Source organism: Artibeus jamaicensis, unplaced genomic scaffold, assembly GCF_021234435.1.
Source record: "Artibeus jamaicensis isolate MK-2021 breed Jamaican fruit bat unplaced genomic scaffold, CSHL_Jam_final contig_3230, whole genome shotgun sequence".
Lineage (NCBI taxonomy): Eukaryota > Metazoa > Chordata > Mammalia > Chiroptera > Phyllostomidae > Artibeus > Artibeus jamaicensis.
This window is the reverse complement of record NW_026521764.1, coordinates 949,472-967,094: the sequence shown is the minus strand read 5'-3', so window position 1 is coordinate 967,094 and position 17,623 is coordinate 949,472. Positions and strand designations below refer to the sequence as shown.

At 43.5% G+C, this 17,623-nt stretch overlaps 1 protein-coding gene across 3 annotated transcripts in view; it reads right to left on the bottom strand.

Annotated features, from left to right (window-relative positions):
- The window catches only part of DNAH11 (dynein axonemal heavy chain 11), a 272,144-nt gene that overhangs the window by 142,969 nt on the left and 111,552 nt on the right, over positions 1 to 17,623 (bottom strand). For all 3 annotated transcript variants that reach the window (XM_053663641.1, XM_053663639.1, XM_053663640.1), the window contains exons 39-43: positions 16,331 to 16,408; positions 14,105 to 14,237; positions 12,077 to 12,204; positions 10,933 to 11,081; positions 458 to 608 (exon numbers count right to left, since the gene is read on the bottom strand). In XM_053663641.1, coding sequence (XP_053519616.1) covers positions 458 to 608; positions 10,933 to 11,081; positions 12,077 to 12,204; positions 14,105 to 14,237; positions 16,331 to 16,408 — 639 coding nt within the window. The remainder of the gene's footprint in view (positions 1 to 457; positions 609 to 10,932; positions 11,082 to 12,076; positions 12,205 to 14,104; positions 14,238 to 16,330; positions 16,409 to 17,623) is intronic.

Below are 17,623 nucleotides of genomic sequence, written 5' to 3'. Positions count from 1 at the left end.
TAACTCGGTGGTCAATGTCTTTAATGACAGGAGCTTTTGTATTCAGAAAATACACTGAGCACCTTCTCTGGGCCAGTCATGCAGGATAGAGAAAAATAAATAAGGCTGTTACAACTTTGCCCTTCTTCTTCTATTTACTTAGGAGGAACACTTAACTCAACAAAGGCATCTTTGGCATCTACTATATGCTAGTACTCATGCATGTCTCTGGAAATACAAAAGTGAGTAAAAGGTGGCTTCAGCCCTCTAGTTCACCCCCTTGTGAAAGAGATTGCAAACCTGAATGACAAGAGAACGGGGCAGGTATGTACCCGGGGTTTGCAAAGAGCACCAGGGAACACGGGGTTGAGGAGCGAGGGTTGGAGAATCCTCAGCTCCAGCATGATTTCCCGCTGCCTTGGTCAGCCCCGCTGCCGCCTCGGGGCTGGAACATTACAGGACGTCTGGGAAGACACACCTGCACCAGGCTGTTCTCTGGAATCGAGGTGATGGTTTTAAAGCTTGTCCTCAGCTTCTCTAAGCAGGCAGGAACATATTTATCAAAAAGAATCGTTAAGTTGGCCTTTTCTGATTGGTGCTGCCTCCTGTCTATCCAGCTGGCCACATACCTGAAAAAGAACATGGAAAAGCTTTGACTGACCCCATCGTGAAAAGCAGAATTGAATCAATTCAGAAGCCTCTCCCTTGCACACGGCTTGGTCATTAATTCAGGGACATATTCAGTGAGCTCATTCCATTTCCAAAATTGCAAATATTTTCTTTTTTAAGTATATTATATTGATTATGCCATTACAGTTGTCCCATTCCCCCCCTTCATTCCCCTCCACCCTGAACACCCTCTCCCCCACCATTTCCCCCCTTTAGTTTATGTCCATGTGTCACAAGTTCTTTAGATTCTATATTTCCCATACTATTCTTGCCCTCCCCCCTATTTATTTTCTACCTACTGTCTATGCTACTTATTCTCTGTATCTTCTCCCCCCTTCTCCTCCTCCCATTCCCCTGTTGATAACCCTCCATGTGATCTTCATTTCTCTGGTTCTGCTCCTGATCTAGCTGTCCTCTTAGTTTGCTTTTGTTTTAGGTGTGGTTGTTAATAACTGTGAATTTGCTGTCCTTTCACTGTTCATCTTTTTTACCTCCTTTTTCTTAGATAAGTCCATTTAACATTTCATATAATAAGGGCTTGGTGATGATGAACTCCTTGAATTTGATCTTATCTGAGAAGCACTTTATCTGCCCTTCCATTCTAAATGAAAGCTTTGCTGGATAGAGCAATCTTGGTTGTAGGTCTTTGGGTTTCATGACTTGGAATACTTCTTTCCAGCCCCTTCTTGCCTGTAAGGTCTCTTTTGAGAAATCTGCTGACATTCTGATGGGAACTCCTTCGTAGGTGACAGTCCCCTTATCTCTTGCTGCTTCTAGGATTCTCTCCTTCATTTTAATTTTAGCTAATGTAATGATGAGTTGCCTTGGTGTGTTCCTTTTTGGGTCCAACTTCTTTGGGACTCTCTGAGCTTCCTGGATTTCCTGGAAGTCTATTCCCTTTGCCAGAACGGGGAAGTTCTCTTTTATTATTTGTGCAAATAAGGTTTCCACTCCTAACTGTTCCTCTTCCCTTTCTGGTACCCCTATAATTCAGATGTTGGAGCGTTTAAAGATGTCCTGGAGGTTCCTAAGCCTCTCCTCCTCTTTTTGAATTCTTGTTTCTTTATTCTTTTCTGTTTGGTCATTTTTTTCCTCCTTCTGGTCCACTCCCTGGATTTGAGTCCCAGTTTCCTTTCCATCACTATTGGTTTCCTGTGCATTTCTCTTCATTTCACTTAATTTAGCCTTCATTTGTTCCTCTAATTTGCGACTAACATCAACCAGTTCTGTGAGCATCCTGATCACAGAAGTTTGGAAGTGTACATCTGATAGGTTGGCTATCTCTTGGTCACTTAGAAGTATTGGCTCTGAGGCTTTGAACTGTTCTTCTTCTTGAGCCATAATGTTTTGGTCTGTCTGCACCTGTTATGTATGAGGGGCAGAGCCTTAGGTGTTCGTCAGGGTGGGCAACCTAGTCACTGGGTTGTGACACTGTATGTGGGGGCGGGATCAGAGAGGGGCAATGACGTTTGTTCTGCTCTCTCTCAGAATTCAGTCCCTCTGCTGCTTCCTGCAAGCAAGTTGGGCCCTTCTGGTGCTGGTTCCCAGGTGTGTGGGCCTGTGCACCCTCCAGGACCCTGTGGGTCTCTCCAACAATCTCTCTGTGAGCCTGGGAGCTTCTTCTGGCACCTCAACCCGGAAAGTTTTTTCAGTTGGTACTTTTGGGCTTTAATTGTCGCTGGGGCCCTGGTTTGCGTGGTCTGTCTCACTGCTCGCTCCTTTGCCTGGTTTATCTGAGTGTGAATGTGTGACCACAGTCAGCCAGCTGCCTTGGGCCCTCACTGGGTCTGCCCGTTGCCACCCCACACCTGGGATCTGCCAACTGCTGCCTGTGCGCCTGGGTCCGTCTGGCCGCTTCTTCCTGAGGACCCCTCTCTGCCAGCCGCTGACTCCGCCCCTCTTACTGGTCTGGATGAATGGTTCAGTGTTGTCGGACTTCCATACAGTTCAATTTTCTGTCTGTTTTGGTTGCATCTGTCTTAAAACTTGGTTGTGAGAGGAGGCACAATGTTTCCACCTATGCCTCCATCTTGGCTGGAAGTCAAAAGCTGCAAATATTTTCAAATGACTCTTTAAAAACTTGTTTTAATGGCCATTTTTACCTTAATGAAAAGAATAAAGAGGCGTTCCTAATAGCATGAAGAAGCCAAAAATAAGAGACTAAAAGTAGCATTACTGAGCATTTACAAGGAAGTGCAGTTTGTCCTCATAGGGTGAACCTTATTTATGAAAACAGCTTGGGATTTTTCTTGATTAACCTCAGCATCAATTATTTAGTAATGAGAAACCAGTTACAAATAAAAAGGCGAAGATTCCATAGGGGCTACTTCCAAGTCTCCCTTTACCACTAGATGGGTGTAACTGTGACTCAGAGTTGATAATACATTTCCAGTGCCTGGCTTTGAAATGGCACCTCGTTCCTGGGTACAGGTGTATCAATCTGAAGCTTATACAGTGTTATCAATTTTGATATACTATGTCTAACTTATTAATAAAATAATACTTATGGATGAGATGAAGCACTGCCTATCCGAGTCCACCACAGTCTCTGGGGAGAAACTGTATGATGTTAATGAAAAATAACATCTCAAAGAGTTCTCACTAAATAGGAATCAGTGATAATAAATACACTTGGCTGCCAGCAGAGAAGCTGTGTGTCCAGACCAATTACAATGACGCCTTGCTTTCCGCAAGTCAGAGTTCACAGTTTCAGTATCAGAAGAAATTAAGGCAAGATGATTAGCTTTCAAAAGGCTCCCTTTGATTTTCATGAGGCTTCACAATAGGGTTTTATTAAATATTCTACTACCTTCACACTATTGTTAGGTTTATAAAATATGAACTGTCAAAGTTCTTTTCAGGTCTAAGAGGAATGGTTCTCACTTGAAGTCCCGGTACATGATGGTAAGTTGAGAGAGCATATCTGGGTGATGGTGACAGTGGCCACTGAGAACAATGGACAGCAGGTGTTAGTTACTGGGCCCAGAGGCTGGAAGGCCTTGCCCACCCCTCAGCCACTCATCCTACTGCACCAGCTGCCACAAGTGCAATCTTAGTGTCCAGAGCCTATTGTTGGTGGGGGCTGAGGTGGGCACTGTTCAGAGAGGGACCTCCAAAGTCAAACTTTCTGGATCTGTACCCCAGCTCCACCATTGTTTTTCAACTTTGTTACCTTGGGCAAGTTACTAAACCTCTCTTTGCCTCAGGTTTCTCATCTGTCAGTGGAGAAGATGATAATACATACTTCTCAGAGTTGTTCTGAGAATTAAACCTATTCTCACGTAAAGTCCTTACGTTAATACTTGACATAGAGCAATTCTCAACAGCTGTGACTCATTAGCACAGAGTTGGTGGAACTGGGAGAACTGGGTTCAGGTCTTAGCTTAGCCGTGCTGTGCATCTCGGAAAGGTAGTGTCGCTGCCGGGCATGAGAGTGGCAGCCAGCACTCTGATGGGTATGGCAAATTCCACCTCCCCCTCCCAGCAAAGTCCTTCCAGTCGCTGTGGGAGCAGAAGGCTGTGCACAGAGAACTAGGAGCTGTTGCCTGAACACAGTCCCAGAAGGGAAAATGGTCTTTGCGCTCGGGGGGGGCAGGAGAGAGCTACTTTCACTGACCCACGTTGGCAATTCTTCTGTCTTTGAGAGAAAACATATTGAGCCTGTGAGCAGATGATGCTACTACACAAATTACCTCCTTAGTAAGGAAGTGAGTTCAGCCAAACCAGGAGACATGGTGAGAGCTGAATCTGCCTGGAAAAAAATAAAAAGGCCCCCAAATGAGCTCTGCTAGGGGCCAAACAATACCAGAGAGCCCAGGGAGTGTGTAGAGTAAACGGAGGCAGTCTGGCTTCCTCACCCAGATGTCTAGGCAACTGAGGGAAGCAGTTTCCCATAACCTTGACAATGGACCTGATAAGCAGTGTTCCCATAGCTTTGAGTGGGCTCACATGCACACTATGAAGCTCTGTTGCGTAATATCTGTTGGCACTCTGCCGGCTTTGTTTGTACCCAGTATTTAAGGGGAAGGAGCTCCTCCCTGGGTACCATGCTAGGGGACAGGTGACATCATGAGGTATGACAGTAGAGACATGCAGGGGGACATGTGGCCTGCAGCATGTGTGGACTTCCCACCCTCAAATACAGTCACGTCAGACATCTCAATGGCCCCATGAACATTCTTCTGCCCAAATCCCATGGACCTGTCTGGCCTTGAACAGTCACAACACAGAGTGAAAAAGTCTATGTTGTTAAATATGAATAGTTGATAATTTCATGTACAAATTACCACTCAATTTTCATAGTTTGGAACCAAAACAGTTATTAAAAGACTATTAAAAATTTAGAAAGAGAGACTATTATCTTCAGCAATGGCAAAAAATGAAGATTCAGATCAGTATTGGCTGGTAATTCTTTCCAACTTTATAAAAAAGTTCCTTATAATTAAAAAAATTCTATAGATTTGAACCCAACCAAGTGAAACATACTGCTAACATAGGACACACAACTAAAAATGACAAGCCACCTCAGGAAGTAACTACACTATGACACCTTAAGGTATCACCTTAATGCCAGTTTCCAGCTCACTAATGGAATGTTTGTCTCTGGCATTTGCAAAACATGTTTCATACAATCAGCTCTGTTGCTATTCTCTTCTCCAGAAGTGCTACAGGTACGTCACACAAAGTCTAAAACCCTGTGGTTTGGAAACTACCCACATAGCCAAAGTTTTCAGGCTTCGAAAAAACTTTTTTTAAATTAGTAGTCAATAGTCTGGGGTCGGGATCTGCCATATAGGACACAGCACGAATTTATCAGAGAGCCCTGTAATTTCCCTCACAACCAGCATCAGGTTCTTTATCACTCACAGCGGCTGGGACAAATGTCAGAAGTTAGAAGGACAGTGCTGGTCAGCAGGGCATGTTGATTATTTCTAAATCTTTATGTTTACAAATATATGAAGTATCCAGAAAGAAAGGACAGGACTGTCGGGTAGAAGACAGCAAGCTCATCCAGTGCAGGGGAGAGCATTAGGGAGACAAAGCCAAAAGGATATTTTAAGTGAAAGTAATAGAGAAAAAAAACCCCTAAAGTTGTGACCCCTAGAAGTTATTTTCTAATCATCTCTTTTGGAATCAGACTAAATTCTACAGATATTTCCAACTTTCCTGTCATTATTTACAAGCAAAGTAACACACAGTTTGGTAGATCCCATTTTCAGTGTTCACTATAAATAATTATTAAAATAATTTAAATAATTATGAATAAATTTGAAGAATTCATCACCTGTATGTTTTTTTTCTCTTTCTATGCATTTCACCTCTTTCCACTAAAAAAAAAAATTCTTGCTAATCCAAATTTTCAGAAAATTTCTTCCAATTCCTGTGCCTTCTCTGCTTCTCAGTATCTCAGCAGACCTACATGAACCATTCAGGATTCTTCCAGCAAACTTACTCTGAACTCAGAATTGAAGTAAAATAGTACTTGATTTCTACGGCAGGTCAGATGTGGATGTGATTTTAAGGCTGTTGTCTGACCTGATATGCTTGCTCTGTATCTGTAAAGTGTGGACATAAATTTATTTTTTACAATAGCTCAGTGAATTTTAACAAAATATTCTAAGAAGCTTGTATGACAATGGCACTATCTTTAGTCCTTAAATGGAACCCCACAGAGGTACAATGAACATAGTATTTCATAATGTCTATGAAATGACATTACAGACGTATCATAATGTCTATGATATCTTATCAGTTCTCACAATATGAGGTAAAAAAATTTCCCAATTCTGCTCACTGACAGGTCCCAGTAGCAATGACATACCAGTGGCAGTGAACCGACCTAAGATCCCTACACTGAATTCTAAATAGCATTCCTTATACAAAAAGGAGTTTCCCCTGGTTCCTTGGCGAAATGGCTGAGTCAGGCCTCAAGTAAGGAAAGTCTCAGATAAGTCAGAAGTATCTTTTTTAGCCAGAAAGCAAAGTACTCAAAGTCTTAGGAGAACAAGAAGAAAGAAAGAAAAAAGAACACTGAAGTGGCTGGTTTGAAGAGGTTCCTGCTGGTAAAATTTGAGACAATTGGAGCATACGAAAGAACACAGGTAATTAATTATTACCCATTGAACCTAAATGAAAGAAGCCCTAAATAGAAAATGATACTCCTCAAAAATGAAAGGAGAAAGGAGAGAAGAAAGAAAGAAAGGGAAGGAGGAAGAAAAAATGTAAGAGAAAGCATTCTTTACAGGAAAATGTCACCCGGCATGTGCAGACAGAGTGACTAAACTGGGAAATCACCGCTTCACAACTACCAGTGGGTGGTTCTGTGAAATATCGTATTCTCTTCGAAACTGTAGGTGTCATGACAGAACGGGGTAGGGAAATGTGTGGACGTAATGAACAAAATAAACTCACAAAACAGAAACAGGGGCATGGAAAAATGGAACAGACTGACAGCTGTCAGAGGGGAGGGAGTTGGGGGGTTAGAGGAAAGAAGGTGAAGGGATCAAACAAAAATACATACACGTGACACAGCACACAGACAATGGTGAGGTGACGGCCAGAGGGCGAGGGTGGGGGAGGGGGAGGTGGGATAGACTGGACAGGAGGAGACTCTGCTCGGGGTGATTGGTGCAGATGCTTTGTTGGGTTGTACAATTGAAATCTGGGTGGTTTCGTCAATCGGTGTCACCCAAGTAAATTCAAGTTAAAAAAAAGAAAGAGGTGGGGATCTATTCTGGATTTAAAAAGATAATAGAGACAAATATATACAACCTGTGAGTCTTGTTTTGATGCTCGATTTTTTAAAAAGCTATGGAGGAAATTAACAGAATGGAAAATTTGAAAAAAACAACTTTATCAGAGAAGGGTTCAAGGATAAATTTCTTAGGTATGCTCATTATACTGTGTTCATGTAGAAGAATATCTTAGCTCTTAGGAGATAAACACTGAAGTACTTAGGGATGAAGTGTCTCAATGCGTCCGACGTACTTTGAAATAAGCCATCAAACGTAATTAAAAGTAGAAAATACATGTCTCTGTGCCTGGCAGAGAGAGTGTGTCCAGCCGGACACAAACTTAACGCACTGAAATCGATGCAGTTGATGGATGCAGGGAAAGAGGGCGCTGTGGTGCGGGCAGGGTGGGCACTACTGCCTTCTCACTTTTCTGTAACTGTTAACACTTTTGAATTTAAAAATCGAGACCTAAGATACTGGTTTGGAAAACTGGGTTAATCATTAGGTTGATCTTAGAAGGTAATTAAAGACTGAATGGGTCAGTAGTATTTATGACATTAAAGTAAGGTAGCAGAGCATGCAATAAGTGTGAAATGACAGAGATACTCCTCAACCAAAACCAGCCATTTTTTTGTAGTTCTCACTGAATGTTTGTGGTGGTAGGAGGTGAAAATATAAAAATGCCCTTGAGAGAAGATCCCCATTGCTTTGGACCATGACCTGGATGGGCCTTTGGTCATAGACATGGCATGCAAGCCTATCCTTAGCTCTTGGATGAAACAAAAGCCACCATAAAAATAAAGTGTGATGGTGAAGACAGACTTGTTTGACTTTCTTAGGAATGTGAACAGGGCATCTCTTTACCCACCCTGTGTCCCTGTGACTCACTAGATACAAAGTTCTTTACACAGCTTTCGTTAGCACATCTCTCTACGAGATGTGATTGAGATTGAGTTACAGAGACCTGGGGAACTGTGAGGTTCGCTGCTGAAATTAGCCCACTCCTAGTGATGGTTGGGGGTCCTCTGAGGGAAATGGGGTGCAAAGACTGTTCCTGCTGTCTGTGTGGAGGAGTCTGAGGTACCGGAGAGCCTCCTTCGGCTAGCCCCCATCCAAGAGAAGTGTCCTAAGGGGTGTCAGAACACTAGCTGGGGACAGGAGGTGGACGCCCAAGAAGAACTCCTCCTTCTAGACCTGTAAAAATCCCTCCCTCCCCCAGCCCAACCTGATAAAGCTGTGCTCAACACAAAAGCCTGAACGAGGCTCTCCTCTGCTGCAGAGTTAGGGGAGGAGACTTGCAGTGAGCAAACCAGCACATGGAAAAAGAAGTCTGGAGAAGTGCCTTAGCTGGCGTTGCGCTCGAATAGGTGTCCTCCTCCAATCAGGAGAGTGAGGGGGGATCAGCAGGGCAGGAGGACCACAGACAGGTGAGGGCACACAGTGGGCCACCGGGAGGAAGGTGCCATGCCATGGGGAAGTAACTGAGCAGTGCTTGCTGCACCTATCCCTGCAAGGATAAGAGAATGAAGGACACCAGCCCCAGAAGGAAAGAATCTTAGGAAGAGATCTGAGAGGAGCTGTGACCTGCCATTGAAGGACACAGTCACCCTGATGTGACCCTGTAGGGAGGGAGCCAGGGGGAAAAATAGCCTGACCTCATTCATCTCTTTTCTGCCTCTCATTTCCTGCCAGGGCTCCACACTGGCCAAAGCAACCATGAGCCGCAGGGCAAGAAGTGCACTGCAGTGGCCATCACAGGACAACCTCTGGGGCACAGAGCAGGGGGAGGGCACGGAAGGATCCGACTCGGGAAGCACACCGGCCACAGCACGGTCCATGTGCAGAGCTCGGGAACTTCCGCAGCTCACAGCGGAAGTGGTACAGGAGGTGATGAGTGATCTCCAGGATGAACTCCGGGAACTGTGAGCATGGAGAGAGTAAGCAAGCGGGCACAATAAACTTGTTGTAAGTCAAAGCATCACCAACTGTGCACACGTGCACACTGTATGCACACACTCACACATGCTCACTAAATGGTGTATTTATATTTAAGTGCTCCGTACGAGCTACTGTTATTCATTCACTTCTTCAACAAATACTGATTTCTTAACAGGAACACAGTGTGAACTGGGTAATGTCCAACTAAAAATGACAGAGGCCTTCAGATGCTAATGTAATTCTCTTTAAATTAGCCTAATTAATCAGCTTTAAATTGGATTGCTAATACGTTCTTCAAATAATCACATAAATTTTTAGCTCTTTTAAAAACTAAAACTTTCTCTTTAAAAAAAAGAGAAATGTTCCCAACAACAACACAGCCAAACAAATAGATTTAAAAATGGGCAAAGGACTGAAACAGGCATTTCTCCAAAGAAAATATGCAAATGGCCAACAAGTACATGAAAAGACGCTCAACATAAAAGTCATTATGAAAACACAAGTCGGAACGGGGATCAGATAGCGTTTCACACCCATCAGGACGGCTGCTGCAGAACAACGGAGGGAATGCCGAGTTTGGCGAGGAAATGGAGAGGCGGGAATGAAACGGACAGGCAGGGATGCTCGTGCACGGCCGGCGGGGACAACGGTGCAGCCGCCATGGCAAACAGCGTGATAGTTCTTCTAAAATTTAAAAATAGAACCAGTTTGGGTAGTTCTATTTTTAAATTTTAGAAGAACTATCATACAAAGCAAACAAATGAGCAAAACAGAACCAGAGACATGGAAATAAGAACAAACTGACAGTGACCAGAGGGGAGTGGGAAGAGGAATAGTGGGGGGAAGAAGGGGAAGGGACAAGCCAGGGACCGTGAACTGAGGACTCATGGGCATGGACAATGTGGGGGGATTGGCTGTAGGAGGTAGTGGGGTGGGAAAGGGGGCACAGGAGAGCAGTGGGGGAAAGGCAGTACAGCTATAACCAAACAACAATAAAAAACAGCAGAAAAAAATAGAGCTACCATATGATTTGTTACTTCCATGTGTGGCTCTCTCTCCAGAATAACTCCAGGGCAAGCATTGGTGGTTCAGTGGTAGAATGCTCGCCTGCCAGAGTAACTCCAAGTAGGGACTCAAAGACATAGCTAAGCTGCATGCCCTGTTCCTAGAAGCATTAGTTGCAAGAGTCAAAAGATAGAAGCAACTCAAGTGTATTGATGAATTAATTAATAAACAAAATGGGGTCTATATTGGAAACATACAATGGAATTTCATTCAGCCTTAAAAAGGAAGGCAATTCTGGCACATGCTCTAACACAGATGGACTCTGAAGACATGCTAGGAGAAATAAGCCTATCACAAAAGAACGATTACTGTATGACTCTGTTTGTGAGAGGTGCCCAGAGCATTCGAATGGAAAGGGGCTGGGACGGTAGGTACTGGGGAGTCAGTGTTTAGTGGACATGAGGCTTCAGTTTGGGAAGATAAACGTTCTGGAGATGGTTGCATGACAATGTAAATGTCCTCCGTGCCGTTAAACTGTAAAATGATTAAAGTGGCAGATTTTAGATTAAGTACCCTTCACCACAATTTTACAGAAAGCCATACTCACGGATTCCAGCCCAAATCTTGTGGGTTCACATAGAGAACACCAGCTCTGGACACGGTGGCTGGGGTGGCCATTCCTAAGTGATGGACCTCGAAGAGCAGCCTCATGGAGGGTGTCAGGGCTACACGTTCATTGCTGGCCAAGGTCAGCACCTGGACCGGAGCACAGCACAGAAGAGGCCCAGTCACTCTGGGCAGAGAAGCACCGCTGATTCAGCCTAACGACGAAAGTACCGCCCCTCCCCCTGTAGCAGTGAGCTCACCGTCCCGAGTTAGCAGTCGGCACAGACCGAATTAAGATCCCGATTCATCCAGAGAGGAGCTCACTGACCCTTGAGGAACAAACTCACCAACAGGGATTTATCGATGCCAACCTTTAAATAACTGTGGTAATTATTACTAAATATAAGACATTTGTTCTAGTAGTTGATTACATGAATAGGCCTGAATACCGCAAAACTAAACTTTCTTTAGGATCTGAAATACCACAATTATCCATTTTGCTATAGAAACTCATGCAAGCATAAAGATCTCAGACCTATATTTTATGATAAACAATGTCTTAGCTCAAAAAGCAGTAATTACTGTGAATTTAAGGGGGTAACCAATTCTGTTCTATAGGAGTGATGATTACTGAATTCTTTTTTCTGACCCCTGACAATAGACCTGGTTTGGCTTAAATGGTGCCTCAGAGACCTGTCCCCTTGCCCTTTGATTTTGCTGGGAATGCTGGATGAACCAGGGCAAAATGCTTAGGAATGCATTTATGCTGAATCGGTAGCCACCAGAGAACTACCTGATGTCAAACTTGTCCATCATTATTCAAGCATGCTGTCCTTCATCAAAGATGAAACATAGTGATTTATGCCTAGCTCTTAGAAATGGTAAATGTGTATGACCTAAATTCTTGAATACATATCTCTTTTTAAAGATGGTTAAATTTAAAACAGGCAAGAAAAATGTATTCACTTAAAGTCTTTTAACAGTGACATGAAGAGAATCAGGGGGAAAGTGTCACTTATCAAAACAGTAACTACACACAGAACATCAGGCTGATGACTGAGAACCAGGCTAAAATCTACAAGTGACTAACACACGCAATGTGCTCCGGGCATGAGTTTTAAGGTTCATCCCTGAAGCAGACTCACCTTGTTATCATCCATGACAGTATTCAGTGATTCGATCCACAAGGGGTCAACATCTCCATCCAGGACGATCCATTTGGGTCCATCGTGCGGAAGATTTGCTTGTTCTCGCAGAATGGATGAGAAGAGACCTGTAAATTAAGAGTAAACAGTCTTTTTTTAGTTTTTTAAAATTGTTGTTCAAATACAGTTGTCTCCATTTTCCCACCCCCACCTCCCACCCTCAATCCTGCTTTTTTACTAAGTAAATAAATTTGCTGGAAATTTGATGCCTCTCTCGCAGGCAATGTGTTTCGAGCCACTCCTGGGCTCCAGACCAAGGGCGAGTCTCACTTTCATGAGGAGGTGGCTGAACTTCACTGAACTTCCCCAGATGTCAAACAAAGGTGACAGTAAGTTCCTTGAGGAGCAGTTGTGGGAATTTATAAAAGGCAACCCACATGAAACTCAGAACGTACACCAAATACAGGTATCAACCGTTCTCATGCACATAGATTCAGTATCTATTTCAGGCCAAACATCAATTTATTTTACCTTCTCCATTTTTCTGTAACAAGGGGCCTAATTCCACAGCTCCAGTATTCAGAAGTGCTGTACAATTCCTCAAGAAATTTGGTCACTGGCATTATATTAAGTTATCATTACTTCACAAGACATAGAGACAAAACATTTTAAATTCACGGTCCTTTTAGCTGTTACTACCTACCTAAGCAATGTGTATTACATGGTATATTTAATAGCTGCTGACTTTTCAAAATGCAAGTATATAATACCATGGTGAGAAAAATGGTTTAATTCATGTATGTGGAATGTTTTGTGTCCTCTGTGAAGTAGTTTGTGCAAAAATAAGTGATGGTGGGTAGTAGAACTCGCCACCATGATCCAAAAAAAGCCAGCATAACTCAAAAGCTTCCACAGATTTTCAGCATAGATATTATTCCCTTCCTGCCACAGTCCTTTAAAAAAAAGATTAAAGGCTATGAGCAAAATTTGATTGTCCCACAAATTAGGAATGATGAGGTAGGCTTCTAAACACAGGATCAGCAAGGAAGTCTTCTCTGATGTGACATTTGATGGAGTCCTTTAATAACATAAGGGGGGAGACTGTGCAAATCCTTTTTGTGTTGCAAAGGGTGGGCACTTCGAGAGCAAAGGCCCAGTGATGGGAAGACCCTTGCAATGTTCAGGGAAGAGCAAGGAGTCCAGAGTTTATGAATTATTCATAGTGGGTGAAGGAAATGAGTGCAGGAGTGCAGGAAATGAGGTCAGCCATGGGGAGGAAGGATCTAATCACATAAGAACCCTGTGGGCCTTGGATAAAGGTTGGCTGGAAGGATGATGGAACCTCACTGGAAGTGGCAAGCAGAGAACTAACATTGTGAAGAGCACCCTCTGTCTGCCGGATGTACAATGAACTGCAGGGAGACCAGATGGACTAGTGTGATAGCTGCAGAGAAGTACTGAAATACATGTATATTAAAGGTAAAGCCCACATGATTTGCTGTAAAGTTGAAGGTCAGGTGTGAAAAGGGGAAATGGACTCAAGGATGACACCAAGGATAGTGCATTTAATGAAGTGAGAAGTAATAACAATAAATTTTAACAAAGGGGTCTGTTTGCCTGCAAATAATTTCAAGGCAAGAAACATGTCCCATTGACTTGTCCCTGGCATTTAAAACAATGCCTGCCCGAAGCTTGCCAGTGTCCTGTATCAGGAACTTTATAAACGCTCCGTGAGGCACTCATGTTGACTTCTTTCCTGGTGTTCACGGAGCCCTGACATCATGGATGCAGGATAAAATACACAGCTCGGAGCACAAACCTGCTGAATGCAAACTGACCACTTATTCAAATCCAGCTTGAATTTATAGGTTATAAATGCTGTTCTGAGTTGCTGTATCTCCAGTAATGCCGACACATAAACAGTAAATCTACAACTCTGACTACAATTGGCTTGAACTGAGAAATGGTTTTTCTGGATAGAGATGAAAAATTTTTAGCACTTCAAAAAGGGAAAAAAATACTACTCGCCATCTTTCCATTCTCGGGTAGCATGATGTATGAAACCAAAGAGTTCATCTGTCGTCACAGCTTTAGGGTTTAAGTCATTCCAAATGGGTTTTTGTTTCATGTTAACATATGTTCGGTTCAGTGTTCTCAAAATCTGAAGAGAAGAAGGACAAAGAAAGCTAAGAAAATTCATATTAATGGAAGCCAAATGGAAAGCAAAAGATTTTGATGGATTTTCCTTATTCATGACATGTTCCTAGATGCTCTTTGTGCATTAAGATTGAGAATGAGAAAAAATTTCCATGTGAACATTTTCATCACCATCTTGAACAGCCTAACCCTGCAGTCCCTTACAATCAATCCACCTGATTCTCTGAACTATGTAGGCTACAGGAAGTCACTCTAACGTCGGAGATTTTTAACCACATGTGCAAAGTGAAGAACTGTGTGTAAGTGAGCATTCCTGTTCCCGCTATTAAAATCCACTCTGCCTGCATTATTAGATTGTCCTCAAAATTTAGCTTGCATCAGCATCACTTAGGCTCTGAGGGGAGTTAAAATACAGACTGCTGGACGCAATCATGGAGTCTCTGATTCAGTAGGTCTGGGGTGGGACTGATGAGCTGCATTTCTACTAGGGTCCCAGGCAATGCCTAGGATACTGGTGTGGATGTGCGCTGAGATCTAGGAACCTGGAGCAATAGTTCTCAACAGCAGATTGTCTCAATTTGAGGGAGGAGGGCGTGCTACTGGGCATCTCGTGCTTGGAGGCCAGGGATGTTGCTGATCATGCTGCAATGCACAGAGCGGCCCTACGACAAAGAGTTAACGGGTCCAGAATGTCAGCAGTGCTGAGGCTGAGAAACCCTGACCTAGATCCTGAGGAAAAGAAACCTTGAGGGTAAGGATTCACAGGAATAGGTGCTTAATAAATGTCTCTCTAATTGACATCTTAACCCAGATACACCCTGATCGTCTCACAGGGGTTTGCAGGAGGGACGAACAACTGCCAAATACTTTGAAATCATAAGGTGTTCAACAGTGTGGCCCCGAGGTTTGATGCTCTGCTCACATCAGCTTACTAGGCTGACTAGGGCAGAATCAATGAAGACTAGATGAAAGCGACTGAATGCTTTAGGGATAGTAAGCTGACATTTTTAGATACCATAAATCTCCTGAAAATTATAGAATTTAATTTCCCTTCCCTAACTCATAGCCCTCATCTGGAACTTATTCTACCAAATAATGAGGGGTCTTTTAGTTATCATTCTTTCATTGATTAAACTTTAATATTTCAATTATCACATTTTTCACTAGAAAGATCCTCACACAGGGCCCCCCTTTCCAATTGCTCCAGTGTGTGTTCACTCCTGCATGCCGGTAAGTTCTGTAAACACCCATGCTCTGAAGTCTCATATGCCCACTCTCATCGGTTTTAGCTGTTGGCTACTAATATGTTTACCCCCATGCACCCTGAACTAAAATGCATTTGTTTCTACATATGCTGTCTGCCAACCCCCCAAAATAAGTATGTTACCAGGATTTCCAGTAAGACCGGGCAAAATCTAGCAGTGAACTAAAAATGGGGATAATAATATCCATGGCATGTCACTGGGCAGAGTAAATCCCACGTAATGCACCTAGTAGGAACCTCATAATGTGCATGACAGGTAGCTCAAAAATGGGGTTTGTGCTGCCTCCCTTTCTTTCAAGTTTTGCTTTGGCCCTATAAGCAAAACTCTGGAGGCCTATATTCTGAGAGAGCACTGAAGGAAAAGTTTGGGTTTTCTTAATGATATGAGGAGAACCTGGAATAATGTGGAAAAGATTACAAAGTATATAGTTTTAATAAATGTAGGGAGGGCAGGTCGAACCCTGTAAGCCAAGTATCTTATTCTAGAGTCTCTCAATATGTTAACTGTGGATAAAAGAATTCAGGCAGAGTGAGATTATTGAAAGATACATACAATAGGATGGCTTACACCTAAATGAATCAACAGGATGCTAACTAGCTCATGTGGAACACCCAATCTTCATCTCAGCTTACTCTCCTGGTTTAAATGTGATGTTCTGTCTGTTACTCTCTCCCAGTCCCCCTTATAGAGGGAAACAGTGTCAACTGATCAAAGAACAACAGTGGAATCTCATATTCTAACTATAAATTATGGTGGGCTTCACGGATGGGAACTCTGAAACAGAACTGAAAATAGCACTCCTGCCCCGCTGAAAGCTGGCAGTTGACTGTACCTGGCTCTTCCCTGTGCCCGCGTTCCCGACCACGAAGACGGAGTGCCGCACGGCCAGCAGTTCCTCCAGCTGCACGACCTGCCGACCAAACAGCCAGTCACTGGTCTCCTCGAATGAGTTTGTGCTTAATAGAAAATAAAACACCCCCGTTTCGCCCTGTTCTTTCCTGCCAATCCATGCCAGCCCCCACTGATGTTACACAGGGAGGGGCAAAGGTAGGTTTCCAGTTCTGAGCGTGCAAAACGCAGAGTTTATTCTTATATCGATTTTTATTGATTATTTTACTACTTCCCATCCGAACCACTGTAAGCCCACGTCTGCCCACCCTGTCTCCCAGGAGCCTTAAAGCGGATGGCAAGGACACAGAGCAGTTTCTCCGGGACCTGCCCACACGGACTGCAGCAGTGAGGACTACGACCAAGCGAGTTGATGCCACAGCTGAAGGGCAGACGGCAGTGGTGGGTCCATGGCGGGGGCTGCGGACAGTCACTGGCTTCATGACGCACTGAGCAACAGTGGTGTTCGGCCAACCACCATCTACAGCTGAGGAGTGACTGACATCCTCTAAAATATCTAAAACACACGCTCTGTGTGCATTTTAACGGCCATGCCTTCACTACACCCAAACTGAGCACAAGCCTTTAATAAGTCACATGACGTCATACGTGTATACATTTCTCCCCATGAAAACACGCTTTAATAATTTTACGCCTAATTTTTCTAAACTGGAAAGAAAAGAGCAAAAGTAATTAACTTTGGGTGCCTGTCATCAACAAGTTTAATAAACTAATGAAAAGTATGCTTTACGGGAAGGAATGAGACAACTGTAATAGAAACAATACAAATTTTAAACAACGCTAATTAAAAAAAACACAGGAACTGAAAAGAAAGTATGCTTACACTTAAAACCATGATTTCATCATATTTGTGTGCTTACCTTCTCACAGACGGATGGAACAAACTCTATCTGCTCTAGTAAAGACTGCCAGATTAGAATGCTCCCGGGGTGTCCGACCCACGGCCTGCGGGCCACGTGCGGCCCGAGACGGCTGTGAGTGTGGCCTGACACAAAATCATAAATTCACGGACATTTGTTGTGAGTGTGATTACGTGTCGCAATGTATCTCATGTGTGGCCCAAGACAACTCTTCTCCTCCCGCTGTGGCCCAGAGACATGAAAAGGTTGGACACCCCTGCAAAGTCTATGTTAAGATCATACTAAGGTTAGTGTAAGCTGAAGTCTCGTTCAGTGACCCTTAACTACAGTAATGCCACTGCACAGCCCCCGGGCTG